The sequence below is a fragment of the Acomys minous genome (assembly GCF_964271855.1).
Source record: "Acomys minous genome assembly, chromosome: 16".
Taxonomy (NCBI): Eukaryota; Metazoa; Chordata; class Mammalia; order Rodentia; family Muridae; genus Acomys; species Acomys minous.
This window is the reverse complement of record NC_140498.1, coordinates 40,599,569-40,618,742: the sequence shown is the minus strand read 5'-3', so window position 1 is coordinate 40,618,742 and position 19,174 is coordinate 40,599,569. Positions and strand designations below refer to the sequence as shown.

The 19,174-nt window shown below is 49.7% G+C and overlaps 1 protein-coding gene and 1 pseudogene across 20 annotated transcripts in view; one reads left to right on the top strand and one right to left on the bottom strand.

The window, feature by feature from the left end:
* The window catches only part of TSC2 (TSC complex subunit 2), a 38,837-nt gene that overhangs the window by 17,440 nt on the left and 2,223 nt on the right, over positions 1-19,174 (bottom strand). For 11 of the 19 annotated variants that reach the window (XM_084761600.1, XM_084761586.1, XM_084761602.1 and 8 more), the window contains exons 3-18: positions 17,716-17,802; positions 16,465-16,575; positions 15,037-15,181; positions 14,113-14,230; positions 12,050-12,098; positions 11,589-11,714; positions 11,172-11,245; positions 10,013-10,139; positions 9,099-9,242; positions 8,067-8,204; positions 7,482-7,585; positions 7,112-7,193; positions 5,816-5,971; positions 5,264-5,380; positions 914-1,036; positions 181-287 (exon numbers count right to left, since the gene is read on the bottom strand). In XM_084761600.1, the coding sequence (XP_084617726.1) occupies positions 181-287; positions 914-1,036; positions 5,264-5,380; positions 5,816-5,971; positions 7,112-7,193; positions 7,482-7,585; positions 8,067-8,204; positions 9,099-9,242; positions 10,013-10,139; positions 11,172-11,245; positions 11,589-11,714; positions 12,050-12,098; positions 14,113-14,230; positions 15,037-15,181; positions 16,465-16,575; positions 17,716-17,802 (1,808 nt within the window). The remainder of the gene's footprint in view (positions 1-180; positions 288-913; positions 1,037-5,263; positions 5,381-5,815; positions 5,972-7,111; positions 7,194-7,481; positions 7,586-8,066; positions 8,205-9,098; positions 9,243-10,012; positions 10,140-11,171; positions 11,246-11,588; positions 11,715-12,049; positions 12,099-14,112; positions 14,231-15,036; positions 15,182-16,464; positions 16,576-17,715; positions 17,803-19,174) is intronic. The other 8 variants (XM_084761598.1, XM_084761604.1, XM_084761587.1 and 5 more) reach the window with 2 other exon arrangements.
* LOC311586567 (thymosin beta-10-like) lies at positions 3,841-4,040 on the top strand (annotated as a pseudogene). The gene has a single exon. The product of its transcript is annotated as a thymosin beta-10-like (transcript).

Sequence of the window (19,174 nt, the reverse complement as noted above, 5' to 3'; positions counted from 1 at the left end):
AGTACCACACTGTGCAAGTTAGAACAGACATGGCCCCTGCTGACCCCAGCTTGCTATTAGCATCCCCTCAGGACAGTTCCTCTTACATAAAATGACCCTAAATGGGGCAGACAGCACCCAGTTTCATCTAATGAACAGTCCGTCCACCCTGGAGCATGAGAGAGGCACTGCCACACATACATGCAGTCACAGAGGCAGTAAGGGCTGAATCTCACAACCCCATCCTTGTTGGGCAGGCCCAGGCGATGCAACGAATCAGCTCGCAGAAGCAGCAGGAAGTCAAAGGCCTGCCAGGGAACAAAATGTCATTCCATCAGGCCAGGTAGAGAAATCCTACACACTTAACACCCTAAAAACAACTGAAGCCTGAACTTTTAAGAGGGTATCCTACACAGAAGACTTCTCCCCAGTAGCTATCTGGTTTCCAGGCAGCACATTCCCATCCCTACAGTGATAGCGAGGCTGGGACCCTTGAACAACAGCTTACCCACTGAGCCTGGGAGTCTTCAGAGCTTCCTTCTTAGTCCCCTCTACTCAGCAGAGGCATCAGTGACAAGCTAACAGCAGTTTTCCAGCCCTGCCCTCCTCTCTCCTGACCAGCTCCATCCAAGGGAGCCCAAGCCACAGGTTACTGGGAGAGTCTTCAGCACCAGGAGCACTGGGGCTATATGCTAGTCCTAGAGGCCAATGTGCCTCTATCCTGGACAACTGTGTGACTTCAGAGTGGGGACCCACAGAGGTACAAGGAGTACAGGCCAAGGAAAGGCAAGGTCCTTGGCAAAACAGGCCCAGCAGATGTCGAGGAGGAAAGTATTTGCCCAGGACCCTCCCCAGACCACCTACTGCCTCTCTAAACTGTTGCACTACATCCACCCAGCCCAAGGCAACATGCTGGGTCCCCAAGAGGTCTCACCTGCAGCCGGATGCTGCTGGCAATGGGCAGGGAGTAGCCGTGCTTGTAGTGGAGCTGGATGTGGCTGATGAGCGTCTCATACACGCGAGTGGCGTGGCTGGCAGGCAGAGTATATAGCTTGGTCTGCAGAGACAGAGTGCACCCCTCCTATGACAGCAGCCAGGGAGATGGCACGCCTGACCCAGGGAGAGGAAACAGCATCACTTCTCCAAAGATGGTCCAGCAGCAGCTGCCGTGCTTCCCTCTATACCCTTCAGTCAAGGAGCCATGGGCATCAGGTAGCAAACCAGGAAGCACACCCAGTGCGTGCAGCACAGTAGCGACCTACTCCTCATGTGCCATGAAGGGGTTTTAGTCCTCCAAGACCAAGTGAGGCCAACGAGGACAGCCTGGGAGGGGGAGGGGCAAATATGCTGCAAGAGTCCTCATCCCACTGGGAGTAGCCCTCCTCCCAACCCCATACCATCCCACCAAGGCTCCAGCCCTCTCTAGCCGGTGACAGGCAAACCCAGGAGAAAGACCTTCCTCGGGGCTACCAGTAGCCCTGGAGAGCCTGACAGGCCTTCACGGTCTGTGGGCCTTGGAAGTGGGCAGTAGGCACTGATAAACCCATTACTACTAATTTTGGCTGTTTGGCTTTGGTTTGGATTTCAATTGTTTTGTTTTCCTGGCTGGCCTGGAATTCTCTGTATTCTATGGCCTTGAACTCACAGAGATCCACCTGTCTCTTCCTCCAGAGTGTTGGGATTAAAGGTGTGTGCCACACTCAACTCTCTACTGTTCTTTTAAAGACAACTGACATGACTATTTTCCCCAGTCTCTGAACATACCATCCAAAGTCCTGCCCTAGATGACCTGAGGTACAAATCTAATACCACATCCATGACAGACAATTTGGGAAAGGACACACAGGGCCACAGGCAGCTACTGTTGGCAGAGAATCTAACCTTTCTGTGAGAGTCTACATGTTGAGCCAGGTGGAGCCATGTCATTCACATTGTAAGGAAATGACCAGGACAAGACTTTGCCTCCAATGGAACACAGCTCAGCCTAGAGCCAGGAACTTGGTCTCACAACTAGACTTCCAGGTTAGAGCAAGAAACACCTTAAGAATCTCCCCTCCCACTCTGCCCAAACCATGAGGCACACAGTAACTACTCCTTTCCAACAGAGTAGGGAGGCAAGGAGCACCACTCTCTGACGGATGAAACCCCAAGGCAGTCCTAGAACCACTGAGCTCTCCTTGTGTCACTGACAGTCTGCAGGCCAGCTGGGTGTGGTGGGCCGTCCTGATCTACACAGCAAGACCCTGCTTCAAAAGCCAGGTGTGGTGGGGCACAACTTTAATCCCAACACTTGGGAGGCAGGCAGGTGGATCTCTGTGAGTTTGAGGTCAACCTGGTCTACATAGTGAGTTCCAGGACAACCAGGGCTATACAGAGATTGTGTCACTCAAAAAAAAAAAAAAAGAAAAAAAAAAGAAAGAAAGAAAGAAAGGAAAGGAAGGAAGGAAGAAGAAAAAGAAGAAGAAGAAAAGAAAGAAAGCTGTTGACTTCATAGCTAAAGGCATGCCACCAGCTGATGACCTAACTTTGATTCCTGGAATACAGAGAGTGAAAAGAGAAAAATCAGCTCCTATAAGTTATCTGTCCTCTGACACCCACATAAACAGCACATAAGTGTATGTGTGAACACAGGCACATAAAATAAATACAATTTTTCCAAACTGAAAAGCCAAAACTCGGTGTCAGCATAGTGGCCCATACTAGTAATCCTAGCGCCCAAGAAAGAAAGGTGGCCAGCCTCGGCTACAAAACAAGGTTCAGGACAACCTGGGCTACCCAGAGAGACCCTGTATCAACATAATACATTAAAAATATAAACAAATCTGCATGATAGGAGGTAGTAGACATCTGTATTCCTAGCAACTAGGGAAGCGGAGGCGGGAGGCTCATGAATTCAAAGTCAGTGTTGGCAAGATAATGAGAGTTCCTTTCAACAAGAGAAAACACAAAAACCAAAACCTAGAAGTGAGCTGGCTATGGAGCACTGTACGTACTCTGATGGTGATGTCAGAACTCATATGAGGCTAGCGACTGTGGGGAATAGAGCAGCCTGAGTGCAAAACAGTCCAGCAAGCTGACTATGACAGTGCAGACCTACACCAGCACTTGGGAAATGGAAGCAAGAGGGTCAGGAGTTCAAGACCAGTCTAGCTATATGGATCCTATCTTTAAAAAGGGTTGGGGGTGGAGACAGAGTGGGAAAGTACTTCTTACACTAGTATAAGGCCAACATTTGGCCCCTACCCAGATCTAGCCAATGGACAGGACATTCTTCACAGTTGAGTGGAGAGTGGGGTCTGACTTTCACACGAACTCTGGTGCCCCATATTTGACCATGTCCCCTGGATGGGGAGGCCTGGTGGCATTCAGAGGAAGGATAGCAGGCTACCAAGAAGAGATTTGATACCCTATGAGTATATCCAGGGGGAGGAGGTCCCCCTCAGTCACAGACATAGGGGAGGGGAGTAAGGGGAAAATGGGAGGGAGGGAGGAATGGGGGGATACAAGGGATGGGATAACAATTTAGATGTAATATGAATAAATTAATAAAATATATTAAAAAAAAAAAGACCAGCATTTGGATCCCCACAACCCACACATGGCAGACTGTGGTAGCATACATCTGTACTCCATGCTCCCTTGGGGAGACTGAGGCAGAGGCAGCAGACTCCCTGTAAGCGCCTGGACCAGCTAGCCTGGAGTAGTCAGTGGCCAACAAGAGAGTCTCAGGTAAGGTGGACAACGAGGACGACACCTAACATTACTCTCTAACCTCAAAGTGCAGATGTGGCAAGACACACAAACACATGCGTGCACACGCACGCACATGACCACACTTTAAAAAACCCAAAAACTGGTCTCTTGCTGCAGCAACGCGAGTGGGAGCACCTGGAGCGCGAGCTCGGAGCAAGACTTCATGGGTTGCAAGAAAACAGCAGACAAGCCGGACATGGGGGAAATCGCCAGCTTTGATAAGGCCAAGCTGAAGAAAACCGAGACGCTGGAGAACACCCTGCCGACCAGAGACCATTGAACAGGAAAAGAGGAGTGAAATTTCCTAAAAGCCTAGGAGGATTTCCCCACCCCATCATCTCCAAGACCCCCTCGTGATGCGGAGGAAGAGCCACCTACAAGATGGACGTGAGCCACAAGCTGCACTGTGAACCCGGGTACTCTGCGCCCATGCTACCGGCCCGTGGGTCTCTGAAGCGGGACCCCCTACTATAATCAGACTGCCAAATTTCACCAGTTTGCCCTGGGATATTATAAAAATTATTTGTATGATTGATGAAAATAAAACACACCTCGTGGCCAAAAAACCCAAAAACCCCAAAAACCTGTGATAGGTGCTCAGATGTTAAACACAGACCTGTCATGTGACGCAGCAATTCCTCCTAGGCACACACACTGGAAAAAGGAAAAGGTGTCCACATGACACTATACAACAATGGCAAAGGAACCAGAGGGGAGAACAACCTGTGCCATTAACAGACTAGAAGAGGCTAAACAAGCCAGGCGTGGTGGCGCGCACCTTCAATTCCAGCACTTGGGAAGCCAGAGAGAGGCAGAAGCAGGAGGATCTCTGAGAGTGAGTCCAGCCTGGTCTACAAAGCGAGCGCAGAACAGTCAGGGCTCTTACACAGATACCCTGCCTAGAAAAAAGAAAGGAAGGAAATAAGTTTTCAAAGTGTGTTACTGTGATTAAAATACTTGAAATTAAAAAATCTGAAGGTGGTCAGGTGTCGTGGCATACACCTATAATCCCAGCACTCAGGAGGCAGAAGCAGGCAGATCTCTGTGAGTTCAAGGCCAGCCTGTTCTACAAAGTGAGTCCAGGACAGCCAAGGCTACACAGAGAAACCCTGTCTTGAAAAAAATATATATTATTATAGGGATAGCTACACAGCCTTGTGAACAGTTGTGACCGATGAGCTATTCTTGTAAATGGACGGAATTGTATGATGTGTGACATAATGCCAATTAAGTTCTCCCAACATCAAAATAGCTACAGGACAAGAATGGGCTTTTTCTCCTCAGCAGCTGAGGAGGAACAAGTGCTGACAGGAAGGCAGAGGTAGCTTTGGGCAGCCCAGACTGAACACACAGCAGCTTAACCACTGCACACTGTGGCCTCTCACAACTTGGTCACATCTTCATACTGCTGCCCATTTTTAGCACCCAATCCCTGTAAACCTGTCAGAGCTGGGTCTTCCAGATGTATCTTTTTAAAGCTTCCAGCAAGAGTGGACAAAAACTAGTCTTCTCATCCTTCCAGAACACCCACCTGAAGGATGACCAGGAGCCCCAGGACTGCAGTCTTCACGTCCTCTAGTGAGGCTGAGTATGCAGCCACATCCCTTTCTTCCAGCTCCGGGGGTGGAGAAAGTGACCGTGCCATCACCTTCCAAAAGACCAGCGTATAAGTTCCACACTCAGAGCTTCCAGGATTACCCACATATCTAACTCTACCACAAATACTTTCCCTTGTACTTCTCAGGAGAAAAGATACATTTTTACACAAGTGACTATTCACAAACTACATTTCAAAACTAAAAGGACAAAGTGGCTATGCTGGAAGGTCATGGGCCACAGCCCTGTATCCCAGCTCTGTGCTATTCTCCAGATGTCCAGCCCAGATCCCTGAGAGTGACAAAATACCCATTTGCAAGGTACTGGCCACGCACCAACGTGGGGCTCAACACGACCTATTGACACCACACACCTCTGCTGCAAGGGGTGCCCTGTCCACAGAGACAACCAGTCACAGTGTTAAGAATGGGGCAGAGTCCAGGGGATGCTCTGTCCACATCAGCCCAGACCTCCACATGGCTCTTACTTTTTCAATGATGTCCAGCAGACTGTTGAAGTGGTGGGTGTGACAACCCTCTGCCAGGTCCACCAGCAGCTGGGTAGCCAGCTTTCGGACCTGGTGGTCTTTATCCTCGGGGATGTGGGAGAGCTGTGAGATGACCACGGAGTTAATCAGCTCCTCCTGCATTGAGCACAAGTTGAAGAAGGTGAGTTTCAGCCCCACAGTGGGCAGGGGGCACATTTCAGTGACACTGTGACTCTCTCAAGACAGACCCAAGGCAGCTACGGTGTCATACAAGACTGCAGAACAGCTGGATGATGAAGGACATTTCCGTAGCCTTTGTGAGACCCTGGGTTCCATCTCCAACATACGCAAAGAAGCCTCCACAGTGGACAGCCATGTATCAGTGTGAGTGTGAGTGTGTGTGTTGGGCAAAGGGAAACCCTGACATCAAAGAAAGTGCTGCTACAAGGACATTGGTTTTCTTCTTTGTTTGTATTTTATAACAAGGGCACTGCAATGAGAGCTTTCACAGAACTGGTAAAAGGTAACAGGAAGAGAGCAGATAAAAACCAGCTCTGGTAAGAGAACAGAGAATCCGAGGGCCTTCCTAAAGGGCACTCCGCCCCACCTGAGGGAGGATGGAGGGGACTGTAGTAGAGACAAGCAGAGGGCAGGTAATATGTGGCACAGAAATGCCGAGAGGGGAGAGAAGGAGAAACTGAGGAAGCTGGGCAGTCAGGCTGTCTAAGGGGCATACAAAAGGAGAAAGATCTGTCTGAGGTGCAAAAAAGGTCACTCAAAATGTTAAGCACTAACCGTGCTCCCCAAAGCAAGAATACCACAGAAGGAAGGAAGGGAGGGAGGGAGGGGAAGGCACCACAAGAAGACAACCTAGTCGGGCCTGGGGCAGCCTGCAGCCCGTAATGGGGCCACGGGGGATGGACAGAGATGATTACAGAAACAACCACCGCCCACCCAGGCAGGGTGCAAGGATGGCCAGCGGCAGAGCACCCGCCTAACAGGGGTGGGACCCAGGGTCCTTCCCCAGAACAACACACAGGGAAGAAGCAGACTTATGAAATCAAACTAGGTTTTTCAGAAGCTCCTGGGTTCTGAGTGGGATCAGGCCAGAGCTCCACAGGGCAGCCTCCAGGTCCAGCACAGGCCTGACCAGGACATCACAAACAGACTATGGAGTGCACTGGGAGGGGGAAGGCCAGCAAAAGCATGCCACAAAGGGAAGCCACTAGGACTCCATGCAGACCCCAGCCCCGGCCCCAACATGACCACACCCGGCCTTTAGGCCTGAATACATACCTCATAGAACTGCCTGTTGATGAGCAGCACGAAGGACAGCACGTCCAGCACCTTGATGCGCACGGCACTCCGGCACTCATTCCTGGGGGAGGAACAGGCTCACTGCAGCTGGCTAGGAACACCTGCACCCCAGCACATGTGCACCGGGCTCAGACACAGTGGACAGAGCCACAGAGGCTCAACATTGGACTACCCTCATGGAATCCATTGAGAACCAGACCAAGACCAGCTAAAAGGGCTGCCTTTTGAGACGCCATCTTGTGGACCACCATGTGGGCCAGAGGACGCTCACAGAACAGAGAGGAAAGCCTGGACTCCTTCAGGTCTTGGACAGGCCCCTGGAGTCAAGGGATCACAGTGGCTCCACTACCTGAAGAACCTCTCCATCAACAACTGCAAGTTCTGGATCCAGCCATCCTTGGCTGGGTGGATGGACTGGGCTCTGTAGGATATCAAGTTCAAGAGAGAAGATTCCTGTCAAAGGAAAACAATTCTAGGGTCAGTGAGCCATTTGCCCTTCTGCAGCTGCTGCCACTGTGCTACGGGGATGCTGACCCAGGAGGACCCAGTTTGCTCAGAGATTAGCTGCCTTGAAGCCCGGTGAAGAATGAGCAAGAACAAATGTCTCCTACAAGTGAGAAATCCGTGCCAAATCCGTTGAATAGCATGGCAGGAAGCAGATACTGCTGGCAAAATGACTGCTGCCCCTGGGAGAAATGGTCTCTGCAGAACCAGCCCAGAACCTTCCTCCACATAGGTGGGAGGAAATTGATGTTAGGCTGGCACAAAGCTCTTTAACAAACCCACACACGCCTGCCAGCTGATGCCTGCCAGGCTTCCTGTTGGGGAACGGATCTGGAAACACAGGTGCCTGCCTGTCCATCTTTACTTGACATTCAGGGACCACCGCTCCACGGGAACCACTCCCCACAGCCCAGCACAACGGGGTCCTCACAGGCCTCTGGTCTGCATAGCTCTCCACCAGTTCGTAGTATCTTTCCTGCGAGCCGTGGAACTCGTTCTGGTCACACAGCTCCTCCACAGTGGTCAGCAGGTCATGGACAATGGTCTTGAGCTCTGGGCTGTCCAGGTTCTGTAGTACCAAGTACACCATACAAACTAATTTCCTTTACCCTCTGAACACAACTTGAGAGGAGCTACTTACAAACACATCCACATACCACACACAACACCCACATAACCACCCCACCACACGTACACACACTTTAACTAGGCCATCTGATAGAGATATGGAAACCAATGTTATGACCCATTTCTTTTACAGGAATGGAGGCTGAACCTATGAAAACTAGTCTAGAAGAGAGAGCAAACAGGAGGTGAAAATACTACAATTTCAAACCCTTGTATGCTTCTCCCAGATTCCAGCACCTTTCAGTGTCAAGAGTGTGGCCTCCTAGCTCCTCTACCCAGCCCAGAGCACTTCTGGTTAGTCCACGTGACCAGCCACAACTCGACTTGGCCTTACCAGGTCCAGTTCTTCCTTCCACTGGCCCGCCCCCTCTTCATCACTTGTCCCAGGCTGAGCTCGTGCTAGAGGCCAACCTCATCCTCCACAGCCTTGCATTCATGGGATTGTGTGGCCCTGGTGTTTTCTTTGGCACTGTGGTCAACACTCACTAATGCTGTCCTCCAAAGTCACAAATGGCAGTGCAGATGTTCTGTAACTTGCCTTCAGGGGCTAGTCACCATGGAGGTGACTTTTCCTGTCACCTGGTCTGCCTTGGACAACTAGCTCAGCCCTTGCTCACCTACTGCATGGTCTTGTCTAGAGCTGAGATAACAGAGCACACTTGGAAAAACAAGATCTGCCCTTCAATGGAAGGCAAGTTGCTGCATCCAAGAACCACTAGCAAACAGCCACATCAACTCTGAGAACTCCAAAAGGTCCCAGATGCACAGCAGGGTGCATGCCATCTCCTATGTGACAAGTGGCCTGCCTGGGACTCTCCTGGCAGTCCTGCCTTACCTGCAGTTGCTGGAGCAGTCGTTCAATAATGTCCAGCAGAATGTCCCACGTCACAGCCTGGAGCTCCTTCCGATACTTCTTGATGAGTCTTGTTATGGACAAAACAATCTCATACGACACCACCTCATTGGGACAGGTCATAGCCTGAAACAGTGCCACGGAGCGCAGAGAGTCAGCTGCTTTGTCCTCTCACAGAGGAAGGCCCCTCCCACCCTGTCCTGGAGGTGGGTGTAAAATGCCTAGATGGGCAGCACTTACCACACATGCCCACAAAGCATGTGTGGGGCTCAGAGAGGTATCTGTTATGTAAAGCTCGCGGCCCCCACCTCCAAAAGGCCTGCCTTGGGGCGTCAGTAACTTCAGGTGCCAGTCCAGGAGTACTGTCACAGCACACCTGATGCGTGCTAAGTTCTGACATAAGGATGCAGTATGCAAGACCACACCCTCACCAGCACTGCAAGACCCTTGCAGGTCAGGGAACTGCAACCAGAGGAAAGGCAGTTTGTCTGAACAACTCTACTTTAAAAGGACCACCCTAGCTCACCAGGGAGTCATGAGAACTTAATACAAGCGTACATGGGAAATTCTCTGAACACCACAGAACAAAAGCAACGCTCTGGACATCATCCAGAGAGATGGAAAGATCATTACTTGACAAACTGGAACCAGCATTGAGAGGAAGAACACTATCCCAGGGGCAACACTGAGTGGGCAGGAGATAAACTTCAGAAGATAAACATTTTCTTCAGAATAAAACCTTCGTATATCTCTAAATTTCATCCACAGTTAAAAAGCAATTGACTGTAAAATAGTTGCTCAGTTCCAGCCCCATAAGCCCCAGACAGGCAGGTGGGCAAGTCTGACATAAGCTCCCCACTTTTTCCAACCTACTGTGGTATAAGATAACTCTTTACCTCATAAAAAGATGGCAACACAGATGTGGGGGAGTTCTTGAGAGAATAGAGTCGGTGAGCTCCCCAGAGTGCCATTCCTACAAAGAACACGGCTCCTCTCAGCAATGGGGCATCTTCCATGTAGGCTCTGAAAATATTCCCCAGAAAGACCAATGTGAACAGCCTCCCCAGCTCAGTGTGGGACCCAAGGTAAAGCTGGGCTCTGGCAGTGTTCCCAGGTGACACCTTGCACTTATGGTGCAGAAGCATAGCTGGGGAAACGGGCAGGGAACAAAGAGACTAGTAGCAACTATGATTCCTTCAGGGCTTGCCCAGCCAGTCTCTGCTGATCACTACATAGACACAGGAGGCCCAGAATGAGTGAGTGACAAGACCCTGAGCCTCATGGTGCTAAGAGCCTGGTGGGAGGCAGAGACCCAAGAACCCCACAAGTGCAAAGGCTGCACCTAAAACCAACAGCCAAGAAGCCACGGACATAGTGAACACTGCTCTAGGAAGCCAGACAGCTAAGCATCTCATAGAACATTCAGGACTCGGCAAAGGTGAGAAGAGCACTTTACCAGGAGTAAAGGGTATATGCAGAGACCCAGAAGGAAAAGCCACAAGGTTTATGGGACTAAGATGGGGTTAAGACTTCCACTGGGCCGGTTTCACAGGAGAGATCATTATGATCTCAAAAGCCTAACACGGTCAGGTCTGTGTAAGAGAAACCTAATTTATCTGCTTACAACAGGGTGCTTCAGGAGGCAATGACGGAGGTCAGGGAACAGCAAAGGGGCAGCTCTCCATGTCTACCAGACACTGGGCAAACTTGAGCCACCCCTTGGGATAAAAGCATCAGGACGTGTAATGCTTTGGCTACAGGGCTGAAAGGAGGACAACATCAGGTTAGTGCCACAAGTGCAGATTTGTAGCCAGGTAGGGAGGTGGTCACACAGTGGCCATCACGGTTGGGAAGGAGGCTTTGAGTCTAAATGTAAACATCCTGATTGGACTGGCAGAAGCAGAAGATGGGAGGTCATGTGCAAAATGAAGAACAGCTATCCAAAAAGAACAGGAAAACCCCAACTTCATCACTATCAGGCAAGTAGCTAAAGCCTCCTCCTGATCCTAGCCACCTGCCCTCACCAGGCACCTCACCAGGCATGTTCACGCTCACCTGTCTTCCATGATGCGGCACATGTTGTAGATGGCGCTGTGACCCAGGTGGGTGCCTAGAAGGTTACGCATCAGCTGAGAGACAGAACACACATACACCATAAGGGTTAGTGATATAAGCCCTAGGCTAAATGGGGAGGCCCAGCCTCGGCCTGCCTTAGCTGGCCATGGCTCTGCAGTCCCACCATGCAGCTAGCTCACTGTGTCCTCCTTCCAGTGCAAAAGATTACAGAGCCCTCAGAACATTTCCCAAACCTAGGCCTCAGCTCAATCGCCTAGGAAATGGCCAGCAAGATGCCCTCAATGGGTCACTGCCTGGTGACCCCAGAAGTACAGCAGCATTCACTGTCCTGTCAGGTGCTGGCAGCAGACCTGTCCAGGGGAAGGAGCTCCCGGAAACAGCCTGGGAGATGCCCACCTTCCAGCACGGCTCACACAGCTCCTTGACATTGATGGTGCGGCAGAGGGTGATGATGAACAGAGGCAGGCTCTCAGCTGGCAGGCAGTTGTAGCAGACCACAGCATCCAGCACTTGCAAGGACACCTGCAGGGGGGTTGAGCATCATGTCGGTGCCCCAGCTCTTGCCCTCCTCCCTACTACCCTAAGTGCTTCTGGAGAAATCATGGTGCAAGTGAGCAAGAGTGAGTGTGCACTGGGAGGCATGTCACCTACCACTGTGCTACTTCCCAGCCTACGCTATTACTCCACGATGCAGATCACCCAGCTGCCCTGGCAGAGCATTTCCCACCCCCCCCACCCCCCCCCCACCCCCGGCCCAGAGAAGCTGAGCAGCCTCCAGAATCCACACAGCCAGAGAATGGCAACAGGGCTTGGTCCCACGCCCCAGGCTCCCACAAATAAAGCTGTGAGTTACTGACCTCAATGTCCACAGAGGACATGGTCTGGATGCATAACAGACAAATCATGCTGAAGGGAGAAAAAAAAAAACAGTAACAACATTGAAGTCAGTTCAAATAGTGTTTCCCAGAAGGCTCTGTGACTATATTTCGTTTCTTGTTCACTGTATGGTTATCTGAAAGGTTTTTCCATAGTATGTTCATTCTGTGCGAACCACATGTTCAGTGTTGTGTGCATGGTGTAAATAAGACAAAGTGTCTGCCTTCATGGACATATACAAGATAGTTAAAAAAAAAAAGTAAGACTGGGGAGATGGCTCAATGGTTAAGAGCACAGTCTGCTCTTCTGAAGGACCCAGGTTCAATTCCCAGCACTTAAGTAGTAACTCACAATCATCTTTATAGGGTATTGTATCTGATGTCTCTGGTCTCCACAGAGAAGCAGAACTCTGTGAGTTGGAGGCCAGCCTGGTCTACAAAGTGAGTCTGGATAGCCAAGGCTACACAGAGAAACCCTGTCTCAAAAAAAAAAAAAAAAAAAAAGAGGGGGCTGGGCATGGTGGCATACACCTTTCATCTCAGCCCTCAGGAGGCAAAGGCAGGTGACTCTGTCTGAGTTGAAGGCCAGTCTGGTCTACATAGTGAGTTCCAGGCCAGGACTACATAGGGAGACCCTGTCTTGTAATGGAAGTTTTGGTTTCTTTGTAAACTCAGTTGTGTTATGTAAATATGTTTTTGTTTTAATCCCAAGTGTGGGATTTTAGTTTGGGCTTCAGTATGTCCACAGCTGATAACTGCCTCCTGGGGGGCGTGGTCTTTGCCAGCTGGTAATGGCCTCCACCTACAGCACTGAGAGGGGCATGGTCTAGGAGTCAATGGATAAAGTGCTTATTGCACAAACGTAGAAACCTGAGCTTTATCCTCAGAACATATAAAGGTGGGAAGGAGCCAAGTGTGGTGGTGCATGCCTTTAATCCTAGCACTCGGGAGGCAGAGGAAGATGGATCGCTGTGAGTTCAAGGCCAGCCTGGTCTACAAAGCAAGTCTAGGACAGCCAAGGCTAACACAGAGAAACCCTGTCTCGAAAAACCAAAAAAATAAATAAAAATAAAAGTAAATTTAAAAATAAAGGTGGGAAGGAAAAAACAGACCCACAAAGTTGTTCTCCGACCTCTACACGTGCCATGGTACACAGCAAAACACAGCAAAATAGTAAAATATAAAAATAAAAATATGTGGGCCGGGTGTGATGGTGCATGTCTTTAATCCCAGCACTCAGGAGGCAGAAGCAGGCGGATTATTGTGCGTTCGAGGCCAGCCTGGTCTACAATGTGAGTCCAGGACAGCCAAGAATACACAGAGAAACACTGTCTCAAAAAACCAACAAAATAAAATAAATAAAATAAAAATATGTGGGCTGAGACAAGCATGGTAGTGCACACTTTTAGTCCCAGCACTCGGGAGGCAGAAGTAGGCAGATCTCTGTGAGTTCGAGGCTAGCCTCGTCTACAAAGCAAGTCCAGGACAGCCAAGATAACACAGAGAAACCTTGTCTCAGAAAAAAAAAAAAAGTGGGCTGCAGAAATGAAGAGCACTGGCTGCTCTTCTAAAGGTTCTGAGTTCAATTCCTAGCAACCACACAGTGGCTCACAACCATCTATAATGAAATCTGGTGCCCTCTTCTGGCGTACAGGCGTACATGCAGGCAGAACACTGTACATAATAAATAAATTTTTAAAATAAATAATAATAATAAAAATATGTGGTTATGCTGGTTGGTGGTGGCTCACACTTGTAATTGCAGCATTCAAGAGGTAAAGGTAGGCAGATCTCTTTGAGTTCAAGGCCAGCCTGGTCTACAAAGCAAGTTCCAGGACAGCCAGGGCTACACAGACACACCCTGTCTCACCAGACTTTATTCACCCTGCAGAACTAAGCTTAAGATCCAAGTGGGGCTGTTATCAAAGGAACACTAAGGTTCTTTTCTTTTCTTCTGGAGCTGCGGGTGGAATCCAGGGTCTCCTGCGTGCTAGCAAAAGCTGCACCTCTCTGCTGCACTCAGCCCTTAATTAGCTTTCACTTACTGAACCATTGATGCAATGTATTCGTCAAGGTAACAGCTGTTGAATTTGACCAGGTTCACAAGTACCAGAAGGAACTCTGAGGACAAGCCGACATCCATCCACTGCAGGACAAACTCTGCTGTAGGAGAAAAGCTGAGGCTAGACTCCTCCTCCCCCGGGAACATGAGCCTGCACCCTATTACTGCAACATACAGGACCCAGGGAGGCCAGGCAGGAGTCTGAGCAAGCCCTGCGTGGATACTTGCTGTGCGTGGGTGCTGGGGCTGAGCAGACAGAAGCAGCCAGCATTCCACTCAAGGCCTGACATTACAATTCTTGCTCAGGAAGCAGGCTCTTGGGAATTCCCAACCCCACAAGAATCTCTGGAAAGACATAGGCAAGGCTGCAGGCCACGGAGCCTTAGAAAACCTGAAGGCAAACTGTAACAGCACCTGTCCCAGAGGCAGGTCAGCAGCAGGCCCATTTCTGGGTATCAGAATGACAGAGCCCCGGGCTCACTTATCTTTCCTTTTTTTTTTTCTCACCAAAGGGAAACAAAGTCTTAAAACTTACTGACACCTCTTACTGTCATTCGACAGGAGGAAAGGCAGAAACCAGGGTAGGATGTCAAGCACCACTAATGCAGCAGTGACAACACAGATCCACTGACAAGAAGACAGGATGCAGGCACTTAAGATTCTGCATCCTCCCTAAAAATAAAAGCACCTCCTGGGTCCTGCCAGCCTAAGACTTCAACAAACAGGTCTGGGGTGAGTCCCACGAGGGCATCTGTAAGCTCCCAATAAAAATGGCAATGTGGCCCTGAGTTTCCTGCAGGCCACCTCACGAACTGCAGCACCCGGCCAGGCTCAGTGGCCTTCCTTTCTCATCCCAGGGATCTGATTCCCAAGGCCAGAGAAACCTCATTCTCCGTGGGACACTTACCCAGCTCTTCCTCCAAGTAGGTGATGTGCCTTCCATTGTCTGTGAGGGCCTTAAAAACTTCTAGCCTGTCCTGGAGGTCGTCATTGGAGGGATAATCCTTGATCACTTTAAAGAAGAGGGCTCTGAGAACCCCCAAGCGGTCACCCTAAAGACAAAACATGAGGTCAATAAAGCCCTTCCAGCATTTCCCATGCAGCTGTCAAAAAGCCGAGACCCCAGGCACGCCCTGTTCTTGCTCTAGAAGCACCCGTGAATGGCAGGTCAGCAAGATCAGGGGGCTCACACGGGGGGCCGGAGGCACGAGCCGGCAGCTGACTGGCATGCTACACCACCGATGGATAATCTTTCTATGCACTATGTGAAGAGTGTCTTTGTATTGTTCAAATGCTGGTTTCTGTTCCAACAGAGATCTGACTATAGTCATTATTATGAGGCATCTCCTTTCTTAATATTTTGGGTGGGTTTGTTTTTGTTTCAAGACAGGGTTTCTCTCTATAGCCTTGGCTGTCCTGGACTCCCTTTGTAGACCAGGCTGGCCTCGAACTCAGACATCCACCTGCCTCTGCCTCCCCAAGTGCTGGCTGGGATTAAAGGCACGTGCTACCACAAGAGGCTTCTGTTTTAGTATTTTGTAAATACTGTTCTACATCACCTTTTGACTGGTCAAATAACTGAACAGCTAAAAGCTGGGCAGGAGAGGACAAGGCAGGACTTCCAGGCCCAGTGGGAGGGTCTCAGGTGGGGACCACAGAAGAGGAATCGCCATCAGCAGACATGGATGAAGAAGCAGGTGCCAGAACAAGACTAAGATGGCAGGTAATGGGCAATGTGGTGAGACATAAACCAGGCCAGCACTGTAGGGTTACAACAAGTGAGTATCTGCCCAGCTATAGTGCCCTGAGCTTATAATAAATATAAATGTCTCCATGTCATTACTCAGAACAAGAGCAGGTACAGAACATCCATCTGGTTCCACACCACTTAATACGTCAAGCTTTGGACATGGTGGGGGCAGGCACACAGTAGTAACAATGAAGCTCCTGCTCTGGCCAACTCAAGAGTCAGGACAAGCACGTGCTCATATTGTGAGAACAGAAATCTAGCCTCAGGAGAGGTGCCACAGTCCTTTAGAAGAGACACCAGAGCCTGAGTTCCTTATGGCTAACACTGGCCACACGCTACACATTTTGCACAATCTACTTGTGCCACCCCCATAAGACGACACAGCTACCCTCTATTCTCAGGGAGCTACACTGACTGTCCGAGATCACCAGGCATGAGTTGTGACACCAGGATGTCATCACACACAGCTGGCTCCAGAGCCTCGGCTACCCACTCGATCCTGCCCCTGGCAGGCCACCAAAGCCAGGAGTCCAAACACTGATGGCCTGCCTTCATCCCACAGGCTCCCCCAGCTCTGCCCCTTACCTGTCCCTGCACAATGGCCTTCATCAAGGCAAGAACTGCGTGTCTGGCCTCAGGTGGCCGCTCTGGCTGCAGCAAGTCTGAGACAGCCTTCCAAAGTGCTTCCACTGCGTGCTGCCACAACAAAGGGGGACAGGGATAAGGATGTGACCTCCAAGGACCTGAGCCCCTCAATCAAAGGGCAGAAAGGGGTCTTCTGAATTAAAACTAGCTCTGTGAGAGCCTTTATTTTAGTGCTTCCTGAAGTCCATAGTGACAACAGACCTTCAGATCATTTTAAACCCAAGTGTCAGTATGTCTGTTTCTGTTTGACTGTCTGTCTGTTTCTCCCTCTCTCTTCTGGCTTTTCGAGACAGGGTTTCTCTGTGTGGCCCTGGCTGGCCTTGAAGTCAAAGATCCCCCTGCCTCTCCCTTCTAAGTGCTGGGATTAAATGTAACTTTTTTTAACCACCAACACACACACAGGGTTTCTCTGTGTAGCTCTGGCTATCTTGGAATTCACCTTGTAGATGAGGCTGGCCTTGATCTCACAGAGATCTGTCTCTGCCTCCTGAATGCTGGAATTAAAGGTATGTCACTATGCCTGACACTCAGCCAGGTTTCTTTAATGGGCCCCAGGTCACAGGGTAGGAAAAGGAGAACAGGCAGGACAGGGAAGCAATCCTGGCTTCTCCAAGACTGCCAGGAAGGTCCTAGAAGATCTCTTCAGGTTCAGTGGCATTGTAGCACTCGGAACATGCCCTAAGCATGCACCTGCTCCAGAAGCCAAACTGTCCCTGTGAGAGTCAGCCCCTACTAATGTTAAGAATCTACTTTGAAGCCGGGCGTGGTAGCACACGCCTTTAATCCCAGCACTCAGGAGGCAGAGGCAGGCGGATCACTGTGAGTTCGAGGCCAGCCTGGACTACAAAGTGAGTCCAGGGCAGTCAAGGCTACACACAGAAACCCTGTCTCGAAAAACCAAAAAAAAAAAAAAAAAAAAGACTCTACTTTGAGCCGGGCATGGTGGCACCCGCCTTTAATCCCAGCACTTGGGAGGCAGAGACAGGTGGATCTCTGAGTTCAAGGCCAGCTTGGTCTACAAAAGCGAGTCCAGGAAAGCCAGGACTGTTACACAGAGAAACCCTGTCTCGAGAAACCTTAAAAAAAAAAAAAAAACTCAAGAGAGCAAAGAGCAAATGGAAGGATGGAAGGATTCTAAACAAGCTGCAGCCGGCACGCGTAGCTCCAGCAGTAGAACTGAGGCAAGCCTACCTCTTCAAGTTTCTTCGTCTTTGCCACATCGCAGATCTGCCCTATCATTCGGATGCGATTGTTGAGGCCACATTCACCGCTCAGTTCCTAAAGAAGAGAAACAGAAAAAAGAGCCAGGGCTTAAGAGGCCTCCTTAACTGCCAACCACCTACCACCTCTGTATCTTACCTGTAAACCAATGGGTTTTTTTTTTCCTTTCTTTTGGTTTTTTTGTTTTGATTTTCCTCTGTGTAGTCCTGGCTATCCTGGAATCACTCTGTAGACCAGGCTGACCTCCAACTCAGAGATCTACCTGCCTCTGCCTCCCAAATGCTGAGATTAAAGTCATGCGCCACCACACCAGGCTGATGTGTTTTTCTTGAGATGAGGTTTTGCTATTCATCCCAAACTGTCCTTGAATTCACATTATAGCCCAAGGCCAGCCTCAAACATATGGCAATTCTCCAGCCTCAGCCTCACAAGTTCTGGGACTTGTGACTACAGGGGAAAGTCACCATATCCAATTGTAGACTTTTGTTTTGTTTTGTTTTTATCATGTATGTAGCCCTAGGTGGCCCAGAACTCACTTTGTAGACAAGTCTGGCTTCAAATTCACAAAGATCTACCTGCCTCTGCCTTCAAAGTGCTAGGAATAAAGGCATGAGTCACCAAATCTGACTAGCTGTAGATCAGAGTTCATGGAATAACTTAGCACTCCAACTCTTGGACTGACAAGGGACAACTTTATTTCCCTAACTGAAAGTTTTGCTAGATAAAACTCACATAACATGCCATATCACAATTTCTTTTTTTGTGGGGCAGTGGTGGCACACACCTTTAATCCCAGCACTCCAGAAGCAGAGGCAGGCGGATCGCTGCAAGTTCGAGGCCAGCCTGGTCTACAAAGCGAAAGTCCAGGACAGTCAAGGCTACACAGAGAAACCCTATCTCGGAACAAAACAAAAACAAAAAACCCAAAAAGCTCCACAATTTCTTTTTATTTATAGTGTCCTTTTATGTGACCCTAGCTAGCCTAGGACTCAGCCCCAGACTCCTAGAGCTCAAGGTGGTTTCCTGCTTTAGACTCCCAAGTACTAGGATTATGGGGACGAACCACCGGCTTTCATGAACCACCGGGTTTCTCTGTGTAGCCGTGGCTGTCCTGGACTTGCTTTGTAGACCAGGCTGCCCTGAAACTCACAGCAATCCACCTGCCTCTGCCTCCTGACTGCTAGGATCAAAGGCGTGCGCAACCACACCCGGCTACAGCATCGATTTTAAACTGCAAACTTCAGGATTATCACAATGCTTATAATCATCTCCACTATTTCAAGAATAAATTTCAAGCTTATCACACTAAAAAGAAACCGCGTACTTCCTTCTTCCTTCCAGCTCCAGCTTGCCTGTTCTGGACATGTCATATACAGGACTCACGCATCATGAGGCTGTCAGGAACCAGCTTCCTTTACTTAGCGTGCTC